The sequence below is a fragment of the Leucopleurus acutus genome, assembly GCF_964270905.1.
Source record: "Leucopleurus acutus genome assembly, chromosome: 15".
Lineage (NCBI taxonomy): Eukaryota > Metazoa > Chordata > Mammalia > Artiodactyla > Delphinidae > Leucopleurus > Leucopleurus acutus.
In genome coordinates, this window is record NC_139157.1 from 18,041,934 (window position 1) to 18,066,200 (window position 24,267).

General features: G+C 34.3%; 1 protein-coding gene across 4 annotated transcripts in view; it reads right to left on the reverse strand.

Annotated features, from left to right (window-relative positions):
* Positions 1-8,270: 8,270 nt before the first annotated feature.
* The window catches only part of STXBP5 (syntaxin binding protein 5), a 167,172-nt gene continuing 151,175 nt past the window's right edge, over positions 8,271-24,267 (reverse strand). For all 4 annotated transcript variants that reach the window (XM_082855293.1, XM_082855292.1, XM_082855294.1 and 1 more), the window contains 3 exons: positions 22,163-22,274; positions 13,798-14,018; positions 8,271-12,048 (listed from right to left, as the gene is read on the reverse strand). In XM_082855293.1, the coding sequence (XP_082711419.1) occupies positions 12,007-12,048; positions 13,798-14,018; positions 22,163-22,274 (375 nt within the window). In that variant the 3' untranslated portion in view covers positions 8,271-12,006. The remainder of the gene's footprint in view (positions 12,049-13,797; positions 14,019-22,162; positions 22,275-24,267) is intronic.

Here is a 24,267-nt window from a genome sequence, read left to right on the forward strand (position 1 = left end):
AGTACATCAAATGCTGCTTAGAGCAGAATCCCCGTGAGGTTTGATGACATGGAAGTCACAGCTGAACCTGACAAGAGCAGGTTTAGGAGAATGAAAGTGAGAGAAGCTTGACTGGGGAGAGTTAAAAGGAAATGAACTTTGAAAGCTGTGATTTCAGATAACTTTGATCACTTTGCTGTGAAATGGTGATGTAACTGGAGAGGCGTGACTTGGGGGTCAAAGGAGTGTCTGCTTTAAATATGGGAGATACTGGAGTATGTTTATGTGCTGATGATCATGATTCAGAAGAGAGAGAGAAATTGATGCAGAAGCGAGAGGGGAAAATTGGAGGCAAATCCTTGAGCAGGTGGAAGAGATAGAATCCGGTGTACAAGTGGGGAGGGTGGTCCCATTAGAGCCTGAATGCTCCTATTGGGACAGAAGGGACTCGGTATGAGTGAGTTGCAAGAAGGCTGGTACATTTTGTGGTAGGACAAGGAGGGAGTTCTCGTCTAATTGTTTCTTATTTTCAAGGAAGTAAGGAGAGCAAGCCCGATCCCTGCCCCACTTCTAGGCCCTTAGGGACTTGGAATATAAGGGGGGAAATGTAGCTTCTACTTAGAGGGTGACAGTGAGAAGAGTCATGAGGGCACAGTGAGGGCAACAGTGTGGAGGACATGAACGCTTTGGAGAGCAGGGACGTCTGCTAAGGATTGTGAGTTTTGCGGATACAGGGGAAGGGACTGCCAAGGTGGGCCGGGGCCGGGGGGAAGGGAATCCTGGTGATGATGGAGACTTGCTCTGTTGTCATGTGGCGACCTTGTGATTTAGGTCTCTGATGGGTTGAAGACAAGTTATGATTTTGGCCAGTAGCTTACCTGGCTTCTTCTAGTTGTTAGAGGGGGAGGCACTCTCCTTCTACTTTTCTACCCACTCAGTGAAAGCCACAGAGCATTTTTGTTCCGAAACAGGCTGAACTTTCATACTGAAGCCAGCATGGAGTTTACTTCCTCCCGTATTGAATCCAGTGAATGACTGTGTCCGTGCCTGGGGCTGTGGCCATCTTTCTAACCCACTTATCTAATCTCTTTACTTGCCAGCTTAAAACTCCCCAGTGTCTTCACATTCCTCTCAGGCTAAGTCCAAATTCACCATCTGTCCTCCACAGGCTCAACTTTTGGCATTTCCCTCCTTCCATATATCCTGGTCACTCAGAACTGCTTGCATTTCCCAAATTGACCCTAAATGTTTGGAATGACGTTATGACACTTCAGTTTTTGCTTAGCCCAGTTCTGTTCATCCTTTGGATTCTCTTCATTCCCCTCTCCCTTTGGGGAAGCACTACCTTCCCTTCTAAGACCAAGTCGGTACCTCTCCTCAGAGTTTGGCCTTACTGTTATCAAAGCACTGATTACGCTGACTGTGATCTCTGGTCACCAAGGCTCTGATCTTTCCTTTCAATCTCTTTTCTCTCTATTGTTCTCAGGGGATTATTTCTCTTGACCTATGTTCAACTTCCCTGATTTTTTCCTTTGTTATTACAATTCTTCAGTTCATTCCATTCAATGAGGTTTTTTTTTGTATTATACTTTTTAGTCCTTTGTCAGTTTTGGTTCTTTATATCTCATATTTTTTGTTGAATTTTTTCAAACTTTCTCCTCATTCAGAGAGTATTCGTGATATTTGCTGGAGCATTTTACCAGCTACTTCCAAGTCTTTGTCTTTGAGATCAGGAGCTCTGTCTAATTAACCATCTTCATATGTCGATGGTTGAATGTGTTGCTTGGTATATATTATATGCTCAAGTATTTGTTGAACGAAAACGTGAGTAAATACATACTCACTTACTTTAATGAATGTAAGCTGCACAATATGTATGAAATATCCAGAATGAGGACTCAGTTTAAACTCAGCTCTTTTGGAAATGCACTGAGCGTTAGTATAGCACATGTTTTACAACAATGTAGACATTTTCTTTAATTTTTTCTTCAGATTTACGTAGCATCTTTCTTTTGGACACCTTCAGTTTCTCCCTCCAGAGCCCATGCTCATCTGTACACTATGTCTCTAAGGCTGCAGAGCAGAGGGTGCCCTAACAGCGAGGTCCCTCTGCTGTTACATTGTATTATGACAATCTTATAAATTGGTACTGCTTTCATTCTTATTTAATATCTGAGGGAAGTAAGTGTTTAAAAGAGGTTAAGTAAGGTGTGGTCACATTGTTGGTAAACAGCAAACAAGGACTTGGACCTTGGCCTGATCCAGTCTCTCTCTTACCAGCTAAATGGAAACTAAGTCTTTGAAAGGTAATCTGCTCTGTAAAAGGACAGGAAAGCAACATCCTAATTTCAGACAATTTTTATTTTTATTTATAGAGGTATTTTATAAATGCTCTGTGAAAATATATGTTAACTCTGCTATGACTAAACCCCCTCAATGTATTTATTCTCTACACCAGGGAGAAAAAAAATTACGTTTATAAATTTGAACATAATTATTACAAAAAAATTGCCAGGCACTGGGATTCTGGTTGTTCTATTGTGAAAGGCAACTACATATTAATTTTAATCAGATCTTATATCTTGATGATAGTTGGTGATAAATGCATCCTGGATTGGCTCCCTGGGGTCCCACACCACAAAGATGAAATTCAGTTGAACTAAAGGTGCTTATTAAATTCAAACATGTTTTAATTCATTGATTCTCCATTAATTACTTTATTAAAGACCATGTATCAATTTGTTTTTATCCTGATTATAGCAGTTTTAATATTACCTGATTTGTTGATCCTGGTACTAGATTTGCTACTTGTTCTTTCCTGTTCACATATATTTCTGATTCACAGAGCTCCTAAGGGACTACTATTTTTAAGGTCATAAAGCCTTGTGTTTGTGTAGTAATTTTGTTTTCTAACCATTTTCAGAGGTTATTTTATTATATCCCAACAAGTACTCTGTGAGGTAGGTAAGGCCAATATTTAGAGCCTAGTTTTATACATGAGGAAACAGGCAAATAGAGGCTGAGTAACTTGGAAAGTTCACTGGCATAACTAGTACCAAATTTAGGGATGGAAAACTGGCCTTCATACGCAGGCCAACATGCTAGGCATTTGAAAGGAGCTACATATAATGCCCACTTTTGCTAAACTCGGAATGAAATGAGAGGCAAATCCACTGGCCTAACATTTAACCAATAATCACTCATTGAGTTTTGGTGATATCAGGAGGAGTAAATAAAGTTTCCAACAGACTAACCATTAGAAAAGTTATGTAATGAAATCTTATAAATGGATTCACTGCTCTGTCTTATCACGAGGAGTTTTTGTTAGGAGCACCACACCAAACATTAAGATTTGCGAGCTTCGGACACAAATTTACAAAGGTAAGTCCGGGCTCACTCATCCACTCCAACTAGTTCAAAAGCATGGATTAAATGTAAAAGAGAAAGTGAACTTATAAGAGGAATTAGTGCAAATACACTAAAAATCCAAACTAGCATTTAGGTAGCCTAGACTTCTCTACTTTCTTATCTACACCATGGCAGAGCTTTTATGAACATATTTTTGACAGCCCCTCAGGAATTCTCTAGGCCAGTGGTTCCCATGGTAGAGGGGGGGAGTGAGTTCTAGAAGGGGAGGGAGGCCAGAAAAAGGGACCACCCTACTGGGGAGTGTTTTGGAAATTCGTGGGGCCTTTTTTTTTTTTTGTAGTTCTTCTAGTGTATAACCTTAAGATTTACATACTAAAAAACAGTTTTAAAATTATAAATCACATTTCATATGTTTAGTGTATTAGGTTATTAGGTCAATTTTTAAAAATTACATATATAGGAAAATATATTATCTATGAATTTCATTAAAGGATAGTAAAGGAAACATCCAAAATATCTGTGATATAAATGGGAAACTGGCTCTAGGGCACTGCTCTAGATCAGGGTTCTCCAAGTGTGGTCTGTAGATCAGCAGGATCAGCATCACCTGGGAACTTGTTGAAAATACGAATTCTTATTACTCCAGACTTACTGAATATGAAACTCTGGGGGTGTGGCCCAGCAATCTGCATTTTACCAAGGTTTCCAGGAGATTCAGATTCTCAAGTTTGAGAACCACTGCTTAGACTAATGGTACCTGTAGTCACATTACTGTTAAAGGGACAGGGAGGTTACATTTTCTGAAATGTAGTTTTCTGGCTTTTACACCCATGTGATGCTAATGGTTTCTTGGAATCTTTGATCTCGAAAGCAAAGTCATCATCTGGTTAACCACCCTAGGGAAGCGGGTGGGCCAGCACTGAGCGTTGCCTGCACGTTCTGTCACCTCACACCCCTCCAGCGTTTACGTTTTAAAAATCTCTGCCTCAGCACAGGTCTTCTGTGTGCTAAACTGTTTTTACTTTATCTGTTGAGATTTTGCAGGTCTGGAGGTCACAATGAGTTGGGATGACATTATTGCTTTTAAAAATTATTTACAAATTCACCCAATATTTAGGGGGAGACCCTGAGAAACATTAAGAAATTATAGTATTTCTGCTCAAAATTGGCAAAGAACTGTGCTGGGTTAAAATAAACATTACTAAAGAGTAAAGAGATTTGGAGTGAGAGGCATTGGGGATAGGGAGAGGGAAGAAAGACAGAAAGAGAAACAGAGAGGGAGGGAGGGTGAGAGAAACATTCGGAGATAAAACTCAATTAGGGAGAGATGCACAAAGGGGTCTTCTGCTTGGGAGCAGACACACACACACACACACACACACACACACACTCACTGTGAAATAGTAACACTGTTGGTTAACCTTGCGTCAGGGTACCTGTTGAGAGCTGTACCTTAGGTCTTCCATGGATGACAGAAATTTGCAACAGATAAGTAAATTAAGGACTTGAGTTTGATATTTAAATGAAGCTCTCAGACTTCTAGACTTTGCTAGTAACAACATATTCTGTATTACCTGAAACTGTTTTTATTAATTAAACGTGTAGCTTAATGTTATGTTGTTTTTAGAAGCAGTTATGAAAAACTATGGGGTTTTGTTTTTTAAAATAGTGTACAATTGGATAATGTGACCAAAACTAAAGGTCAGAATATTTCCATAAGTTTTGAGTGAATACATACTAGAGTATTGATGTAAATTAAAATTTGAAAAAGTAAAATGACTTTGAGAAATCTTTTCTTCTTTAAAAGATCACATTTGTACAAAAACTAAAAAAAGTTTTATGACAGAGCAATCACATTATCTTTTAAAGTAATGGAAGAAAATCAGAATCGTCTCATAAACACCTATGAAGAGTTACAATGACAAATATATTTCTGTCTAAAACAGTGGACAGCACTGTACCATTTAAACAGGACACACCCTAAATTAAGGTTCTTTAAAAAGCCATGAACAGAGATACATGAAGATAGTCTCTCTACTTTTTAAAACTTTATCACTTTATGCCTATATTTTCTGGAAAAATACTATTTTTGATAATATAGCAGATCACTACCAAAAGATCTACATCACTTTACAACAAATAACTTAGATATTTTGTCAGTTCCGTATCTAAGACTTTAATGATTTTCTGGATGAAAAGTATCAATCATAAAAATTAACCTTTGCAAAGTCTGCAGTTTTCCCTTGTTACACCATACTGTAAACGCCTCTTGTTAAAGGCTGACAATAAGGTGACACATGACTGCCACCTTGTGGGCAGTTAAGATGATACAGATTTCAAAATCAAATAAACCTTCAATTTAATAATTACCATAGTCTTTATTCTGAAATGCAATGGAAACAATGATAAATAAGGACGTGTGGTCCTCTTTGAGCTACATTATTCTATATCCATTAATGTGGTGTTCATTTTTGGCACAAGTAGTTGGACACCGATACTGATAATATCAACTAGCAAAAGGTCATTTATGGAAATTATCTACAACCTTGCTACTCCAAGTATGTTCCATAGGCTAGTGGCATCTGTAATTACTTGCGAGCCTATCGGAGACGCAAAATCAGGCCCCACCTGAGACACCTGGAATCCAAATCAGCATTTTAACAAGATGCTGTGGATTTCCGTACACACCCAAGGCCAAGATGTCTTCATCTACAGCTGGTGCCTACTGTCTGGACCCTCACCCTTTACTGTACTTCCCACTCAATGTAGGAGCAGGTAACTTTCACCAAAAAGTCCAGATCGTTAAGAAAAGTACAGTTTGTTTTACTTGAATTACCTGATTAGCTTGACTTTCCCTTTGCACATGTAGAAATCTATTTTATCTATTATTTGCTGAGGTTGAACTACTGGATTAATTCCACAATTCAGAGAAAAACATTAAAACAAATTTCCCAGAAAAAAGGGCTTATTTAGTTTCAGGAGAGATTAGAATATTTTATTTTGCCCAATCAGAGCCCTTCAGCATAAAGAGACATTCATATACATATATATGAACATTTTCCAGAAACATTAATTTATAATACATTATTTTAAAATACCAGCTTAACGGTATTTATTTACAAAAATATTTCATTACCTAATTTAAACCTTTTGCTGTGATGACAGTTGTAAAGTACAGGAATGCAAAATAACTACAAAGTTTAACACGTTTTTAGTGTTTGCAATAGTGCTTTTTTGTTTTAAATGAAACAGTACACAGAGATGGGTTTTTAAATCATATTTAAAATGCATATTCCAGCAATCACCTTTGAGATAGTTACCGGACTGAGCAAGATTAAAAAAAAAAAAAAGTGCAGCAACTGAAAACTACCTGCATGTACAGTTTGAGGTGTACACAAGCTTGAGCTCTATACCAACCATGCTTTACCCCTGAAGTGGACAATGTTAGAAAAACTTGATCTTGCTCTTTTTAATATTGGTTTTGGTGTTGCATTTACAATGAACCAATAGTATAACTCGAAAGCAAAATGTTTTTCTGGTTCTAACTACCACGTTAAGCAGAGGTCACACCTAAAGTATCACAGTACCATTTATTTACACAAAAATTTTTTTTTAATTTAAAACATGATTCACCCTCTTTGCGTTGCTCTCTATTGATATGTTAAATCTGTTTCCACCTCCTTACGTTGTCCTCAGTTGAAGAAAATTTAAACAACACAAAACACATTGCAAAAGTATAAAAAAAACCCCAAACTCCCAAATAAATAGGATTCCATTGTCATTAGCCTATATCCATTTTAAATGCCTGAGCCAAACAACCTACAATAAATTAATACTGATTTATTTACAACTCATACAGTATAAAATTTTAAACTATAAGCCTCATTGCGAAATATTGGCAGAACACAGTCACGATTTTTCTGATGCAAAGAGTGCGATGAAAAGAGCAATTTAATTACACGTAATCCTGGACTACTGTACTCAATTTGTAAAGGAATTGTGCCTAATAATTTAAGACTGTGTGAGCAACTGAAGAAAGCAATGTTATAACCCTGATAATTGGGAAGTTATTAAAACCATTTAATTCAGCTGAGAAAGGTAAGCGAAAGTTTCCCCTTTGATTTTTGTCGGGGTTGTTACAACTATTTTCTGTCCACAGAAGCTTTAAAACTTCTGTGGTAACAGTAAGATCATTAAGAGTCACAGGAAAAATCATCCCCATAGCACTTTACAAGAAATTGATCAGAGTGATGAAAAGTATAATTAACAAAAGCTGTAAACAGTATCTTCACATTCATTTTCAAATGAAAAAAAAATAATTTTGGGGCATAAATATCAATTCAAGAGAACAAACACCCTGAAAGGGAAAAGAAAAAAAGGAGGACACTTAAGATAGAGAAGTGCTCTTTTTCAAAGTAAATACAGATTAAAAAGTCTAGGAATATTTGATCAAGTATCAAACTGATAAGGAACAAATTCTATAAACTACAAAATAAAAACCATCATTGACAAAAATACATAAACTCTGTTTTCATTTTTGGAAATTTATTTTTAAAAAAGGTAGAAGAAAATATCTGGAAAACTATTTTAAATATATATATATTTTAAAACAATAATTAAGGTAGGCATCCAACAGCAAGCTGCAGCTATTGAGAAAGATCTTGTAATTATTGTTGTGGGCATTTTCCCCAAAATAAAATTAATATTTGAAAATGCTCAATAGAGGGTTTCTTTTAAACCATAGTAATGATATCTTTCCTGTCATGTGTGAAGACTTTTGAATGATGTATGATTCTTTAAAATTAATTGTATCTCGATATGAGATACCAATATTTCTTATTATAAGCGTAAAACATAACTTTTTGTATGGATAATATACATACTTTTTAAGTACTTTGACTTAAACTTAACAAGTTCACCATTTTTAAAATTAAAGAGTACATTTATAAAAATTCCATTTTAAAACTAAAAGTATATTCTCTAGCAGTATGTATAAATATAACACATTACTGTATGATCTTAAAACAAATCTGAAAGTGTTGCAATAATTTAAGACCTAGAACGCTGAAACAAACAGCAAATGATTTTACTATTTTTTTTTCCTTCAAAACTATATAAAACCTTATTGAAGGTTTTAAAACTATGATCATTTAAGGTGCAGCTAGCAGCATTTCACAATTTTGGTATGTTTTATACATATGTATCACTTGATTTGAACGGAGAAATGTGAATTAAATGATAATAAAAAGTTTTCATTACATAAAAAAGTGCAGAAAAAATTCAAGTTTGAAGTTCAGTGCTCTTTATTTTGGAAAAACAAATAAACAAAATCCCAAAAGTTAAAATGTAAAATAAATCTTTGCCACAAAAAATTTACCTTTGGATATAGCTTTTCGAATGTCACATGAAAAAATGCCTTAAGCAAAACATATATGGAATACAGAACTCAGGGTAAAACTTTGAAGTCCATGGTATCTTTCACATATTTTTTCTTTCCTCAGCTGTTTTCTCACCACCCCCTGTAACCTAAAAGTATGTAACACTTTCAGACTTGTTTAAAACACATATCTACATGAAATAACTTCAGAGAAACCTACAATTAAAAAGTTCTAAGCAAAAGAAAATGCTTCTTTCTTTAAAGTACTGTACTTAAATTGTAATACAGTACACATAATAACATAGACAATTAGCAGCACTTTTTCCCATCCATAAAAAAAGCAAATTAAGAAGTTAGTAATAGCTCAGTTATATCCATAACCATTTTTGGAAACACCTTGTACAATTGAAATGCAAACCAAGGGGATTAAGATAATTGAAAACTTCAAATGTTGTAATATACAGAAGTGGTCAGAATATAAGGTTTCAAATAACGTTCTAAGCAAATACATATGGATTTTAGTTTGAAGAGTGAAATGAACCAGATATGTGGTACATATAGGGAAACCACTTCCTACTGACAAACTGCTAATCAGTGAATACTTCAATGATTTGAGAGTCAAGGACACAGGCAACAAAGAATAATGTTTGAAGATATGGAGGAAGCACACAAAAATCTTTCACTTTTCTAATATTTTCTATTTTGACTATTTTTTTTTTAATTTTTGGTTTGTTTTCCTGAAATCTTGGCTTGCTGGTGACTGCAACTTTTTGCGTTAGAAAAAAAATAAGAGATGTTACCTCTCAAATTACAATAAATTCCCTGGGTTAGTTTATTACTGCAGACTGTCTCTTATCTACAGACTGAATCAAGTATAACTCTGAGAAGCTTATTTCCTATTTTCAAAAATACTTCAAGCTTTCTAATCCTAAGTGAGTTTCTAGTTTGCTGTGCATAATTTGTAGATTAATTTAAAAATGAAATAAAATAACTTGAAATATTGATTTAAGATTTTCTTATAAAACCCATCTCAGGTAAATGTATCTAACTTCTCTATTTGAAAATAATTACAAGATTGGTTCATTTTATATACAACAGGAAAAATGACAGTTGATATAAAAATTAAGTTGATATACAATTAACACGAAATAACACAGCAAATTAAATAATTGGAGCTAATATGCCCTTACACATGAATGGGGAATCAACCAGTATATTACTTTACTTAGTGCTTCTCAACTTCAAATCCGTTAACTACTGATTTTATTGGTGACATTCACAAAACTGTACCTTTAAAAAACGGCTTAATACTTCCTGTGACATATCATGGAACAATGGGTTTATTAGATAATATATGATACAAATTAAACAATTTGTAAACTGCTACATGTTCATCATATAGCTGACATTAACTAACAGAAATGTTACTCATAGGTACTTTCTACAAAGTCAAAAACTTTTGAGAATGACTATTTTTAAAATATTTCTTTTGGCTTGATCAGTTATCTCCATCACATATTATTTAATCCCTCCCTAATGATATTTAAAGTAAATTTTAATGTAAACTTTCATATCCCATAGTGCACGTTATAAAATGTAAACATAAGAGCTTTATTAATGAAAAGAGGAAAGAGGAAAAATGCATAACAGACTGTGAAATTAAGGTGTTCTACAATATACCTTTAATGATCATATGGAATAGAAAAACAACCATCATGTTTGCTATCAGTTTGTGCTCTGATTATCTCTTAATGACAAAAGAAAACTGTTTGAAACTATTTTTTATAGAAGAAAATATTTAAATTTCATTAATACTACGTATAATCTTCTATATTATTCATCCTTTGTTGCTTTAAGAACAATCAGTAATAATCTCAGATGAGCCTGCAGAATGAGCTTACCTACTTCAGATCTACCCTGTCATCTCTTTTCTGTCTGTGTGCTATTCTAGGGACCAACCATTTATTGTCCACTGATGGTCTCATCTGCTTTATACTCCAATACAGGAATAATTTAGTTACCAAAATGCACATATTTTCCTTTCCTTTTGGCTTTTTAAAACCTTGAAAGGACATGAACAGTTTTATAGTATATTTCTACAGAAAATACTTTGTACGTCATCAGACTAGACTCTTACATAGATAATTATTGACAAAGGATGCTTGTGATTTTTTCCATGCGACAGCATGTGCACTAAGATTTAATTGGCTCATCACCTGAGTGTACTGGAACTGTTAGCAAGTAAAGGGCATATTAAAAAGGGAGTTGAACATTTTACTGAAATAATGAAACATTTTTTTAAGCAATTTTAATTAAGTAATGCAAAGGTACATTAGGTTAAACATTTTATAAAAATTCAAGCAAAATTAAAAACTTAGCCAATTTCAACATTTCTACAAATTTAACCAGTAACTATTTTGGTCAAATCCACGTTTAGCTGAATTAATGAGAACAAGGACAAGGGACATTGAAGTATTCTCCTCACCACAATGGAGGTTTTTCTCACTTTCCACACTGCATAGCCATTACATGGAAACTCCCAGAATGATGAGCAGTTCAGTCATGCTCTACACTTTTCTTTTCAATGAAAAGTGATGTATCGCCTTGTTTTGCTTTTGACAAAATATGGACTAAACACAAGTATACAATAACAAGAATCCAAGAGTAGCCCATACACAAGTCAACTATGTGTATGTTTTTATTATTTAAAGCCCACCATTCAGCTTATCTGTCTAAAGATATGGTAATAAACAGTTTGTTTCTTTTTCGCTAATGATACTGATGACCAGTCAGTTGAAGGGAGGGAAAGTCCAAGACAGCCGTTTATAAGTCAGTCAGTGACACAAATATAACTGTTTCAGCTTCAGGACTTCTGACTTATTGCCTCTCCCTCAAAGAGGTCAAACAACGATGGCAGATAATGACAGCACAGAATCTTTCAGCATGTGAAAGTTTTATACAGGACTGACCCAGGAAAAGTCCCTGCTATGTCCCCTCAACATCCCTCTGTTTCTTCATTTGTAACATGTGACCATCCTAGTTCCCAAACCGTCAACTCGTAGCTGGCCCACAGCATATACTCCACGTTGAGTGTGTGTGAACACTCCTCAGTTAAAGCTGCATGACTGAGGTCAAACAGTGCATGATTGTGCTAGGAAAGAGCAGTATCCAGTGATGAACATCTCTTTAATGTTAACTTTCCTAAAGTGAAATCAATAAAATAAAATAGGAAAATTCTTTTTCCTTCTGGCTAAAGTTGGACTTAGTTGGATTTCTGGTTGTCAGAACTGGTACCACTTCTTATCTTTGTATTTCAACATCATCTAAAGTGGAGAAAACACAAAAAAACACATTTTAAAAATGCCAGAATAACAACACTTACAACTGGTTGCTATACTTTTCTAAAACATGATATCATTCTGAAACATCCTCTCATTTTTATATTTAGTATTTATATGGAAAGCAGGAAGCAGGAACTGTTCCGTTTCAAGGAAAAAGGAATGTAACTATGAAGAACTAGCCTGGAAGGTCCTCACATTTCCTAAAGACAAGACATAAGTAAATTTTGGCTCAGTGCATTCTTTGGTGACCTAAGCTAATAACTTAAAAAATAAGGTAACTTTCAGTTCTCTAAAGTGAATTAAAAATAATACTTAAAGAACCTGGAGAATGAAAGGCTGAAATTACTACTGCTGCCATCTACAGTGTACTGAGCACTTAACTCTGGGCCAGGCACTGTATAACATACTTTCTCTACATGATTTCACTTGGTCCTCACAACAACTCTATCTGTTAGGCATTATTAAAGTCTCCCTATTTTACCAATGAAGAAACTGAGGCTTATAGGGGTTAACTGCAGTAACACAATGGTGAAACTGGGATTTGAACCCATGGAGTCTAATTCAAGAACCCATGATCTTAACCACCTCAACGTACTGTCTTCCTTAGACTCTCACATATGGCTCAGGAACGTCTGGTAGAAGGGAAGAGCGAACAGCTAGGGATTGAGCTCTTTGTTAAATATTTTGACTGTAGATATATCTGAGGTTAACTGAACTGTTATATGCCTTAGAGATCACAGTCAGGGGCACGGTTATGCCAACAAAAGGCCTGACCTAGATTTAAGGCACTAGCCTGTATCTGAGGTGTGTTGGCCTAGTACATGGACTCACGAAAGATCTCTGAATCTCTCTGAAAGCCTGGACAATTCTCTCCCAAGTCAAGTTACCTCTCATACATTCTAGTTGTCAACATTATTGAGCAAGGAGGAGGTGACTTTTGACTGAAAAGTTTAAAGAAGAGCTATTACTGACAGAGTGGGTACTCAAATATAAAAATAACCTTAATATGGCTTCTTCAGATAATACACTCAAAATGCCTTTGAGGGCTAGGCTAGGAACTAAATGTGTGAAGTAGGCCAGTATAAAGCATCAAGGAGTGGCAGAACTCTGTCGAAATGAAGAACGTGTATTCCACCTGATGGCTTTTAAATTCAGTTTTTCAAGGGTACTATTCTGGCTAACAAAGTGTATTTGAAAGAAGGCCAGTTAGGGATCCCCTACTTTAGAGCATCTGTTTTTAAGCTCCACCACAACTTCCTAGTTCATCAAGATGAATTCGTTGCAAAAATGCACATTACTCCTCTGTGTGAGCTGGTCTACAGACAGATTTAGTATTGTTTCATTGAATAAAAACATTGGCCAATTTCAGTTATTTAACTCTACCTAAAGATCAAGAGGCAAATTATTTCCTTCTCTAGGAGAAGTCTGTAGTAGAATCTGAGGCATTTAGGAAAATTAGCTTTGTTGTTGTTACTGTAACCCCTAAGAAACTGTTTGCAAAGCCACTGGCTTTGTTTACAAAAAGGCTGAAGGTGAGGCTACAGTAAGAGACCAAAGGCTACTGAGACATATTCTTGTAATGGTTCCCGCTGGCGGAAAAAAATTAGGAATTTGCAACCATACTGAGGATACATGAAAATTCATGTGAAGAAATACAACAGCTATAAAAATACAGTAGTTTTCATACTTGCTTTACCTAGGCTTTTTGGCTTAAATATTTGACAGACATACCTCGTGAGCATGTTTAGAAAATGAATCTGCACTGGATAACATAGCTGCAGTTCTTTCTTCCAGGTCACTAAGTTTCTGCCCTCTTTCATCTAGTGCCAACCTGGCTCGTGCTAATTCACCAACAACTCCAGATGCTGCTCCTTTCACGCCTTCGATGCCACCAGGGCCAGGGATGTGCTGAGCAAGACTTCTTGAAGCCTTTCCCGAGGATGATTCTCCAACTGAACGATTTGATAAATGAAAGAGTAACCCAGAAAATGAAAATTTTTTACTAATAAAATCCTACTACCTGACAGCATTAAAACACACTTGATTGACAATATAATTGAAGTATTTATTTTACTATATAATTATTACTTTTTAATTATGATTGTTTTAATAATTTGTAGATACTTTTCAAACATACAAAAACACAACGTACATTAATAAATATTCTATTCTATACTAGTTCATATAATAGAACTTGAGCAAAAAAGTGACTGGTAATTATTTGTTGAAATGAATAATGGGTATACTGATACCACTTTAATAACAGTAAAAAAATCACTCTTAAGTGTCCAAAAAATTAAAGATAAATTAACTTAAAAATATTTAAATTCAAAGACATAGATTTAAATATACATATTTATTTTAGTTTATTTATACCACACTTTCTCTTACTTGAAATACTATGCTTAGGCTTAGAAGGAAAATGTAGAATTTATTCAGTATTTCTTTTCAGTCTCCAAAAGTTGTAGATAACCACATTCCTTTCTTTCTATCCATTTATCTTGTCACTTACCAAATAGATCAACTTCTTCTTTCAAAAGATCTCAGGAATTCATTGCTTCCTTTCCCTTTATAACCTAGACCCTCATCACCTAACACCTAGATAACTGCAAAAGTCTTAAAATACGTTAAAGACTGATGTCAGATTCCCTCTTTCTTCCGCATACATTTCTTTCTTTAGAAATGTAACTCATACCATAAAATTTGGCCTTGAACCATTCAGTAAATTTTAGTTTATTCAGAAGGTTGTACAACTACCATCACTAATTCTAGAGCATTTTAATTACTCAAACACAAAACAAAACACCCAAACAAACCCATGATTATTAGCTGTCACTTTCCATTTGCTCCACTTCTCAGTCCTCGGCAATCAATAATCCACTCTCTGTCTCCATAAATTTTCCTGTTCTGAACATTTCATACAAATGATTCACACACTGCGTGGGTTTGTGTTTGGCTTCTTTCACTTACTGTCAAGATTCAACCATATTGTAGCATGTATCAGTACTTCATCCTTTTTAATAACTGAATAATATTCCATTGTATGGATATGGATATATGACATTTTGTTTATCTGTTCATCAGTTGATGGAAATTTGAGTTGTTTTCACTTTTTGGCTACTATGAATAATGCTGCTATGAACACTTGTACAAGTTTTTGCGTGAACATGTGTTTTCAATTCTCTTGGGTATATACTTAGTAGTGGAATTGCTGGGTCATATAATTTTATGTTTAACTTCTTGAGGAACTGCCAGAGTCTTCCAAAGAGGTTACATTATTTTACATTTCCACCAGCAACTTGTGAGGGTTTTGATTTCTCCATATCCTTGAGAAGATTTGTTACTGTACATCTTTTTGATTACAACCGTCCTAGTCAATGTGAAGTGGTATTTCATTGTGGGTTTTTTTTTCTTTTTTTGCGGTACGTGGGCTTCTCACCGCTGTGGCCTCTCCCGCTGCGGAGCACAGACTCCGGACGCGCAGGCCCAGCGGCCACGGCCCACGGGCCCAGCCGCTCCGCGGCACGCGGGATTCCCCGGAACCGGGGCACGAACCCGTGTCCCCCGCATCGGCAGGCGGACTCCCAACCACTGCGCCACCAGGGAAGCCCTCATTGTGGTTTTGATTTGCATTTCTCTAATGACAAATTATATTGAGCATCTTTTCGTGTGTTTATTGGCCATTTGTATCTTTTCTTTGGAGAAAAGTCTATTCAAACCTTTTGCCCATTTAAAAATTGGGCTATTTGTTTTTTATTGTTGAGTTGTAAGAATTTTTTAATACTCGATATTAGACTCTTATGAGATATCAGACTATCTTTTTTGACTTTTGATTCTGATGAAATCCAATTTACCTATTTTTTTCTTTGGTTGCTTATGATTTAGGTGTCATATCTGAGAAACCATTGCCTAATCTAAGGTCACAAAGACTTATACTTAGGTTTTCTTCTAAGAGTTTTATAATTTTAGCTCTTACACTGAGGTCTTTGATCCACTCTGAGTTAATTTTTGTGTATGGTGTGAGGTCGGGGTCCAATCCATTCTTTTGCATGTGGATATCCATTGTCCCAACACCATCTGTCAAAAAGACCACTCTTTCACCATTGAAGTTTCTTGGTATCCTTGTAGAAAATCAATTGACCATACATGTATGGGCTTACTTCTGGACTCTCAATTCTATTCCATGTCTATGTATCTACCCTAATGCCAGTACCACACCCTCTTGATGATTACAGCCTTGTAGCAGCTTTGGAAATCAAAATGTGTGAGTTCTGTATCTTCTTTCTTCTTTTCAGAAAAAATTGTGTGTGTGTGGCTATTTTGGATCCTTTCCATTTCCATATGAATCTTAGGAACAGCTTGTTTCTTTCTTCAAAAAACCAGCTTGGACTTTGACAAGGACTGCGTTGAATGTATAGATCAACCTGAGGAGTACTGCCATCTTAGCAATATTAAATATTCCAATCCATGAATGTAAGATATTAATCCATTTATTTATGTCTTAATTTCTTTAAATGATGTTCGAAGTTTTTAGTATATGTTTTAGTATATGTTTTCCATATGTTTGGTATATGTTTTAGTATTTTTTCTTTTTGATGCTATTATAAATGAAATTGTTTGCTTAATTTAATTTTTGGTTTGTTCATTGCTAGTGTACAGAAATGCAATCGATTCTTTATATGGATCTTGTATAAAATCTTGCTGAACTTGTTTATTGGCTAGAATGTTTTTTAAAAAATTTTTTAATTTAAAAAATTTTTTGGCCACGCAGTGCAGTTTGTGGGATCTTAGTTCCCTGACCAGGTATTGAATCTGGGGCTACAGCAGTGAAAGTGCCAAGCCCTAACCACTGGACCACCAGGGAACTCCCTAGAATGGTTTTTTTTGTGTGTGTGTGGTTTCCTTAAGATCTGCTATACGCAGGGTTATGTCATCTGTGAAGAGAGGTAATTTTACTTCTTCCATTCCAAACCTGCATGCCTGTATTTACTTTTCTTGCCTAATTGTCCTGGTTAAAGCCTCTAGTATAATGTTAATAGAAGTAGTGAGACCCTTTGAATTCCTATATAAAATTTAGAATCAGTTACAAAATTTGGGGGGGTGTTGATAAGGACTTCATTAAATGTTTATTTGTGTACATGCATATATCAGTTTTGAGAGAAGGGATGTTCTTCTTGCATCTTCTACCACACGAACATGGTATATCTCTTCATTTATTTGGGTCATTAACTTCTCTCAACGAAGTTCGATAGTTTTCTACCTTCCCCATGGAGGTCCCTGAACATCTTCTGTTAAGACTTATTTCTAGGTATTTGATTTTTTTTGATACTCTTGTGGTAGGTAGAATAATGCCCCCCCAAACCCCCAAAGATGACGACACTCTAATTCCTGGAACCTGTGAATATGTTACCTTCGTGGGAAAAGGGACTCTGCAGATGTGATTAAGTTAAAGACCTAAAGGTAGACTAATTATACAGGTAAACCCAATGTATAATCACATGTGTTCTTAAAAGCAAAGAGCTTTCCCCAGCTGTGGGCGGAGAAATGTGGCTTCAGAAAAACAGAGAGATGCAAAAAAGTTGCTAGCTTTGAAGATTAAGGAAGGCATCACCAGGTATGGAATGTGGATGGCCTCTAGAAGCTGAAAAATGCAAGGAAACCATTCTCTCCTAAAGCCTCCAACAAGGAACACAGTCCTGGTAACACACTAGTGAGACCCATGTTGATTTCTAACTTATAAAACTGTAAGATAATAGAATTTCTGTTGTTTCAAGTCACTAAGTTTGTGGTAATTTGTTATAGCAGCAATGGAAAACTAATACAAAGAGCGATTTTTAAAATTTCATTTTTTACTGTTAATATGATATAAATGAATTTTATTTTTATATGCTGATTACATCTAGTCACTTTACTAAACTATTATTTCTAATAATTTAGCTACAGATTTTTTAGGCTTTCTAAATATGTCATCATATCAAACATTCACAAGTGATTATTTTGTTCTCCCTATCCTATTATTGTACCTTTTATTTCTTTTTAGTTCCCTTTTAAAGTCTCTAGGGACTTTAATACATCGTTGAATATATGTGGTAACAGAATTATATCTCATACCTTATGTCAAAGGAAAAATTTTAAATATTTTTTAATGTTCCTGTACTAAGTGTGATATTTGCTATAGAGTTTTGATAGTTAAATGTTGTATCATTTGTAGCTATAATTTATCAAATTACTTTCTAGGAATTTTTATCATGAATGGATACTGAATTTTAACACATCTCTTTTGCATTTATTGTGGTGGTGGTATGATTTTTCTCTTTAATCTGTTAATGTGGTGAACTACCAATTAACTTTTTAAAAAATAATAAATCAGCTTTGAATTCCTGGAACAATGCAAACTTGGTCTTGACATACCATCTGCATTGTGATTAGATCACACATTCTTAATTCTAATCCATTGGAATCTGTTGATTTTTTTAAAAAAATCATCTAACATAATGTAAACTTAAAAAAAAACCCTAACTTTTTATAATGTAAGTTTCAAACATACAGGAAAGTAAAAAGAATTGTATAATAAACATCCATATATCCATGACCTAATTTTGGTAATAGAGAACATTTTTTTTTTTTTGCCATTTGACTGTGTCTGTATATATATAATTTTTGAATGGAATACTTAAAAATTTATTATAGAAATTGATATTTTACTCCAAAATACTTCAGTATTCATCTATAATTTCCCTACAAATATCAATAGAATACATTTTATGAACATTCTGTATGTGTTTGAAAATGTATATTCTGCAATGTTCTTTAGGTTTAAGTTCCTTCATTGTGTTGTTAATATCTTCTGTACCCTTGCAACCTATTTTTTATCTGCTGTTATATCTCAATCAATGGATATATTTTAGAAGTCCCCACTATGATTGAGAAATTGTCTCTTCTAGCAGTTATGTCCATATTTGTTTTTTATATATACTGAAGTCAAAATATTAGGTATACTTAATAATGCCTTAATGTTTACTCTTTCTGATATTAATATAGTCGTACCAGGCAGATGATTCATTTGCGTTTGTGCTTTTCTTCCTTTTAAAATTTCAATCTTTCTGTGCTCTTATATTTTATTTTATTTTTTATTAAAAAAATTTTTTTAACATCTTTATTGGAGTATAATTGCTTTACAACGGTGTGTTAGTTTCTGCTTTATAACAAAGTGTATCAGCTATACATATACATATATCCTCATATCTCCTCCCTCTTGCGTCTCCATCCCACCCTCCCTATCCCACCCCACTAGGTGGTCACAGCTATGCAGCTGCTTCCCACTAGCTATCTATTTTACATTTGGTAGTATTTATCTCTTATATTTTAAATGTGTCTTCTGTGAGCAATATACTTATCCTTCTTTTAAAATTTAGTCTGATAGTCTCTATCTTTTAACTAGAATATTTATTCTACCTACATTTACTACGGTTATTTATACTTAAGTAAATCTACCATCCTTCATGTGCTTTCTAGTTATCTCACCTGTTTTGTGTTCTTTCTTCCCTCCTTTTGGAAGGACTGTGATCTTCCTGCTATTCATCAAGTTATGTACTACTTTTCTAGGTTACAGAGGTCACCCTAGAAATGACAACAAGAATCCTTAACTTATTAATGCTAATAGATCTTTTTACAAGTCTCTCAAAAAATGCAGGGATCTCAGATCACCTCAAATCCATTTATCCTTTCTAATTTCCTTGATTTTATGCAATATTTTGGATCACATTGTTTATTTATATGTGTATACACATACCACAAGACTTTGCTTTACAGTTTATAAAGATTTCAGTAATTATAATTATGCATGTATTTATTACTTTCTTTCCAAAGCATTGTCTCCTATATTTCTGACATTCCATCAGGATTATTTTCCCTCTATTTGAAGTACATCCTTTAGCATTCCCTTTAGTGTGATAGTGAGGCTTATTTGTTCACTTGTCTAAAACTCTCGTTCTTGAAGAATATTTTCTTTTCAGTATATAGTTCTAGATTAAGTACTATCTTCTGATAATAGGACGATAGAAGATCATCCTATTACCTTGGCTGTTGAGAACTCAGTCCATAACTTGTTAAAAGGTACCTATCATTTTTCTCTAGCCACTTGAAAGTTTTTCTTTGTTCTTGATGCACATTATTTTCATGTGACCTATCTAGTTGTGGATTTTGAAAAAATATCTTTCTTGGAATTAATTGGCTTCTTATGTGTGAAGTGCTGTATTCTATCAATTCTGAAAAATTCCCAGCCATATCTCTTTACATATTGATTCTTCTTCACATTCTTTCCTATCTCCTTCTTGAGAAGGTCTAACATATGTTAGCCCCTCTCACTGCAACTTCTATTTCCTTTATCTTCTCCTATGTATCTTACATCTTTTTGTTTCTCTGTGCTACATTCTGGATGTTTTATTTTGACCTACGTTTAAGTTATATAATTCTTTCTTCAGTTGTGTCTAATTTGTGGTTAAATTCATCCACTAAGCTTTTAATCTTGGTTTCTGAATCTTTCATTTCTAGAATTTCATTTTAGTCTTTTACACATTTGTTGTATTGATTTTATAGTTTTCAGATACCTGATAAAATGTTCAGGCACGGTATTGATACTTATCCTCTTGAACATAATATGAATAATTATTTTATAGTCTGTGTCTGATGACTCCAATATTTGAAGTACCTGTGATTCTGCTTTGGCTTTTTCTGTTTTATTGATCATGGTGTTGATTCCTAGTATTCCAGATTACCTGACTACATATTTGAAAAACTATTTCTAAAAATGATATGAGGACTCTGAATATGTTATCTTTCTTTAGAGAACATTTTCATTGGAATCTGCCAGTTGCTGGGGACTTTAGCAGTTTGAAAAAATCTTAATTGAAGTTGAAAGTTTTCTGGGCCACTCAGATCATCTCAGGCTGAGCTGAAAGTCTGTGTGTCTGTATGTGCTGATTTACTTCCAGTTCACCTTTACTCTTAAGCTGTGGCCCTTTGGGGTCTTTGCAAAGAGAAAGAGTTATTTATCAGGGTTCCCATCTTGGCCAATTCTGGGAGCCTACCTTGCTAGTCCTAACACAGTTTAGAATCTCAGCTTGCTGCTTTAGATTAGCAAAGTACTCCAGGGTAAAAGTGGCCTCAGGTTGCCACGCTCACCACCTTTCCCCACGGATACTGTCTCCACTATACTGTTAGCTCTTTGATGTTTTCGAGAAGTAAAAAATGTATATATGTTTGAATTTTGTATAACTTTGTCTATTAACCTCAGTAAGAATGTTATTCTAAAATATCCGTCCCCCCGTGACTTGAAGAACAATCTTCATTTTTTAAATGAATTAAAACTGACCAATCCTCATTACCCAGATGACTGAACAATCATTTGGGTAAGTTTTTAAAATGAACTTGCACTACACACTTACTTGCTGGTATTTAATCTTACAGTCTTTCTAGTCAACCAAACAGAAAAGGGAAATTCTAAAATATTCTAGCAAAAAATAAAGAATAAAAGAAAATAAAAATTCAAGGATAGCTAAGAGCTCCTATTTGAAAGAAAGGCAGACATTCATTGATTCATTAGTTCATTCAAGGACCAATTTCTGATTTGTGCCAATTCTATGGAAGGTAGTAGATGAACGAGATTTTATATTTTAAATAACCTTCTAAGTGCAATGAGACTAGTTCTGGAAGTTTTGTAAGATAAAATAAATGTTTAAGTAAAAACGTTTTCAAACTTAAGGTCATCAACTAAAGTCAATTACAGAATTAAAATAATGTAGATCATATTTAATGAAAGTCAAAAAATTTTTAAAAATTATTCATTTAAAGCTGTGAATATTCCTTTTTAGTCACCTGAAGCCATTCCGATTTTGGTTTCCAGAGTAAACTATTCCCCTGACTTGAGTTAGAATATGGCAGAATATAATTTTATGTATTTTGCAAAAACTTGGGTCTATCAATTGTTGTGACAGAGAGGAAAAAGGTGAACATAATTTATACATGTAAGAAAAATTTATATGGCTTGGATGTTTGTTTTATAGACATATTATCCAAATTAAATAAATCAACTTACATAGTTCTTCTCTATCAAGAGATTGTGCACCACCTCCAAACAAGCCTTTAAAGAATCCCCTGTTTGGTGCTTCAGGTGTTTCTACAGGAGTGAAGAGTTCACCCAACATTTCCTTTAAAATCAAAACAAATTGTAATTGTTAAAGCTTCAGGGACACTAAACTATAATTCACAAAACCATCACTGTAAACTCTTTAACTCAAACTTACATTACCTGTTGAGGTTCACAAACAATGAGTACACTTCAAATGATCAGATCTAGAACATTCTGACTTGGTCAAACAGTAAGTTATTAAGACTAACTTGACTAAGAATAACTTGCTGCTTGCTACTTTGGCTAGATTACTTTTTTCACATTTTAAGCAAAGATGATATTCCTGCTTAAATTGTAAGGAGATTCCAATCTTAATGACAAAGTGTTCATATAACTCTTATCAGGAATTGGTAACTGGATTAATAACTAGGTCTTCTTAAATTAGAAAGAAGAAAATCTATTAGCAAGTTGAAAAGTCCAGTGTAATGATGATACACAGTCTTGGAATTATCCAAAATAGCTGAGTCAGAAAATTAGTAGTTTAGAAAGACATACATACTTCTTTTTTGAAATTTTTTTTGAATATTGAAATTTTTGTCAATATTTTTCAGAGCACAGAAATGGTAAAAGTAAGTCAGGAGACAAGAAAAATTGCTGACATCTTACTGACTTTGTAGATGAGACATAAAGAGGGAAGAGGAGTTTCTATAAAAAAAAAGGATGGTAGCAATATTATTTGCAAGGCAGTTTTGGGAAGCATTAGAAGCAAAATAAAAGTATAGTGAGGCTTTGGGATTGCATTTCTGCCCATTAAAGAGAAGTAGCTATGATACAAAGGACAAGTACACCACTGGTTCCAGGTAGTTCTGTTGTATTCTGATATTACATTATTACAGTTGGAGCTAAAGTATGTACTTTTTAGAGTTTCTTCCTTAGGGCTGGGCTAAGAAAGTTAATAAAGGATGTCCAAAGATTTTACATTTAGGTATATCTGTACACATATATATATTTTTGGCCGCACCGCGCAGCTTGTGGGATCTTAGTTCCCCAACCAGGGATTGAACCCGGCCCCACGGCAGTGAGAGAACGGAGTCTTAACCGTTGAACCATGAGGGAATTCCCAGTATTATCCATATTAATGCTGTCTCTCCAACCAGATTATAAATGAAAGGAAATATATATTAACACTATACAACACAGAGTTTCATTTACAATGTTGAAGTGGATTGAAGGCTTTACATTTTCATTCTCTTCCTCTGGATTTCTATAAAGTGGAGTAAAAGTAGAACGAAAAACTTCCTGAAGTCAATAAATCAAACTGGCTAAAACCCACCATAGAATATACTAATACCTATTATTTAATTCAAATTTATATTAGCCTATATAAAGAAGATGATTTTAGGCATATTTCCAATCTTTTTTATACTGTACTTCACAGATTCTAATTTAAACTGTATCTATTAAATTGATAAAACAAATGGCAAATAGCTACCATTTGAGTGTCTTTTATGCTAAATCAAGAGTAATATGACATATATATATATATATATATATATAGAGAGAGAGAGAGAGAGAGAGAGAGAGAGTCACAGCATAAAAATGTTTTTTGAAATTTACCTCACTTTAGAATTATGGTTTACAGCTCTTAATTTATTTGGTGTTTAATGAGCTTGCAATCTTACAAATGTAAAGTTAAGAAATTTAAAAATCCAAAGATTACAGTTATAAATCAAGAATCACTACAGTGTACTGGAATGAGTATAACTTTGGAACCACGTGGACCTGGGTTTGACTCTCACCTCTGACTTTTACTTGCAGAGGAAGCTTAGGCAAATCAGTCTCCCAGGGAACTGGCTTCCTCAACTTTATAAAGAAGTGATAAAAATACTTACCTCTCGGGAATGTTACCAGGATTAAAGATAATGAAGATTATTTTTAATAAACTGAAGATAACATACAATTCCAAGATCAGACACTCAAGACACTCAATGATGTATACAATAGAAAAATAGAAAAATCTCCTTTCACATAGGGATGAAACAAATAAGAAAATATGCAAGTCATTTATCATT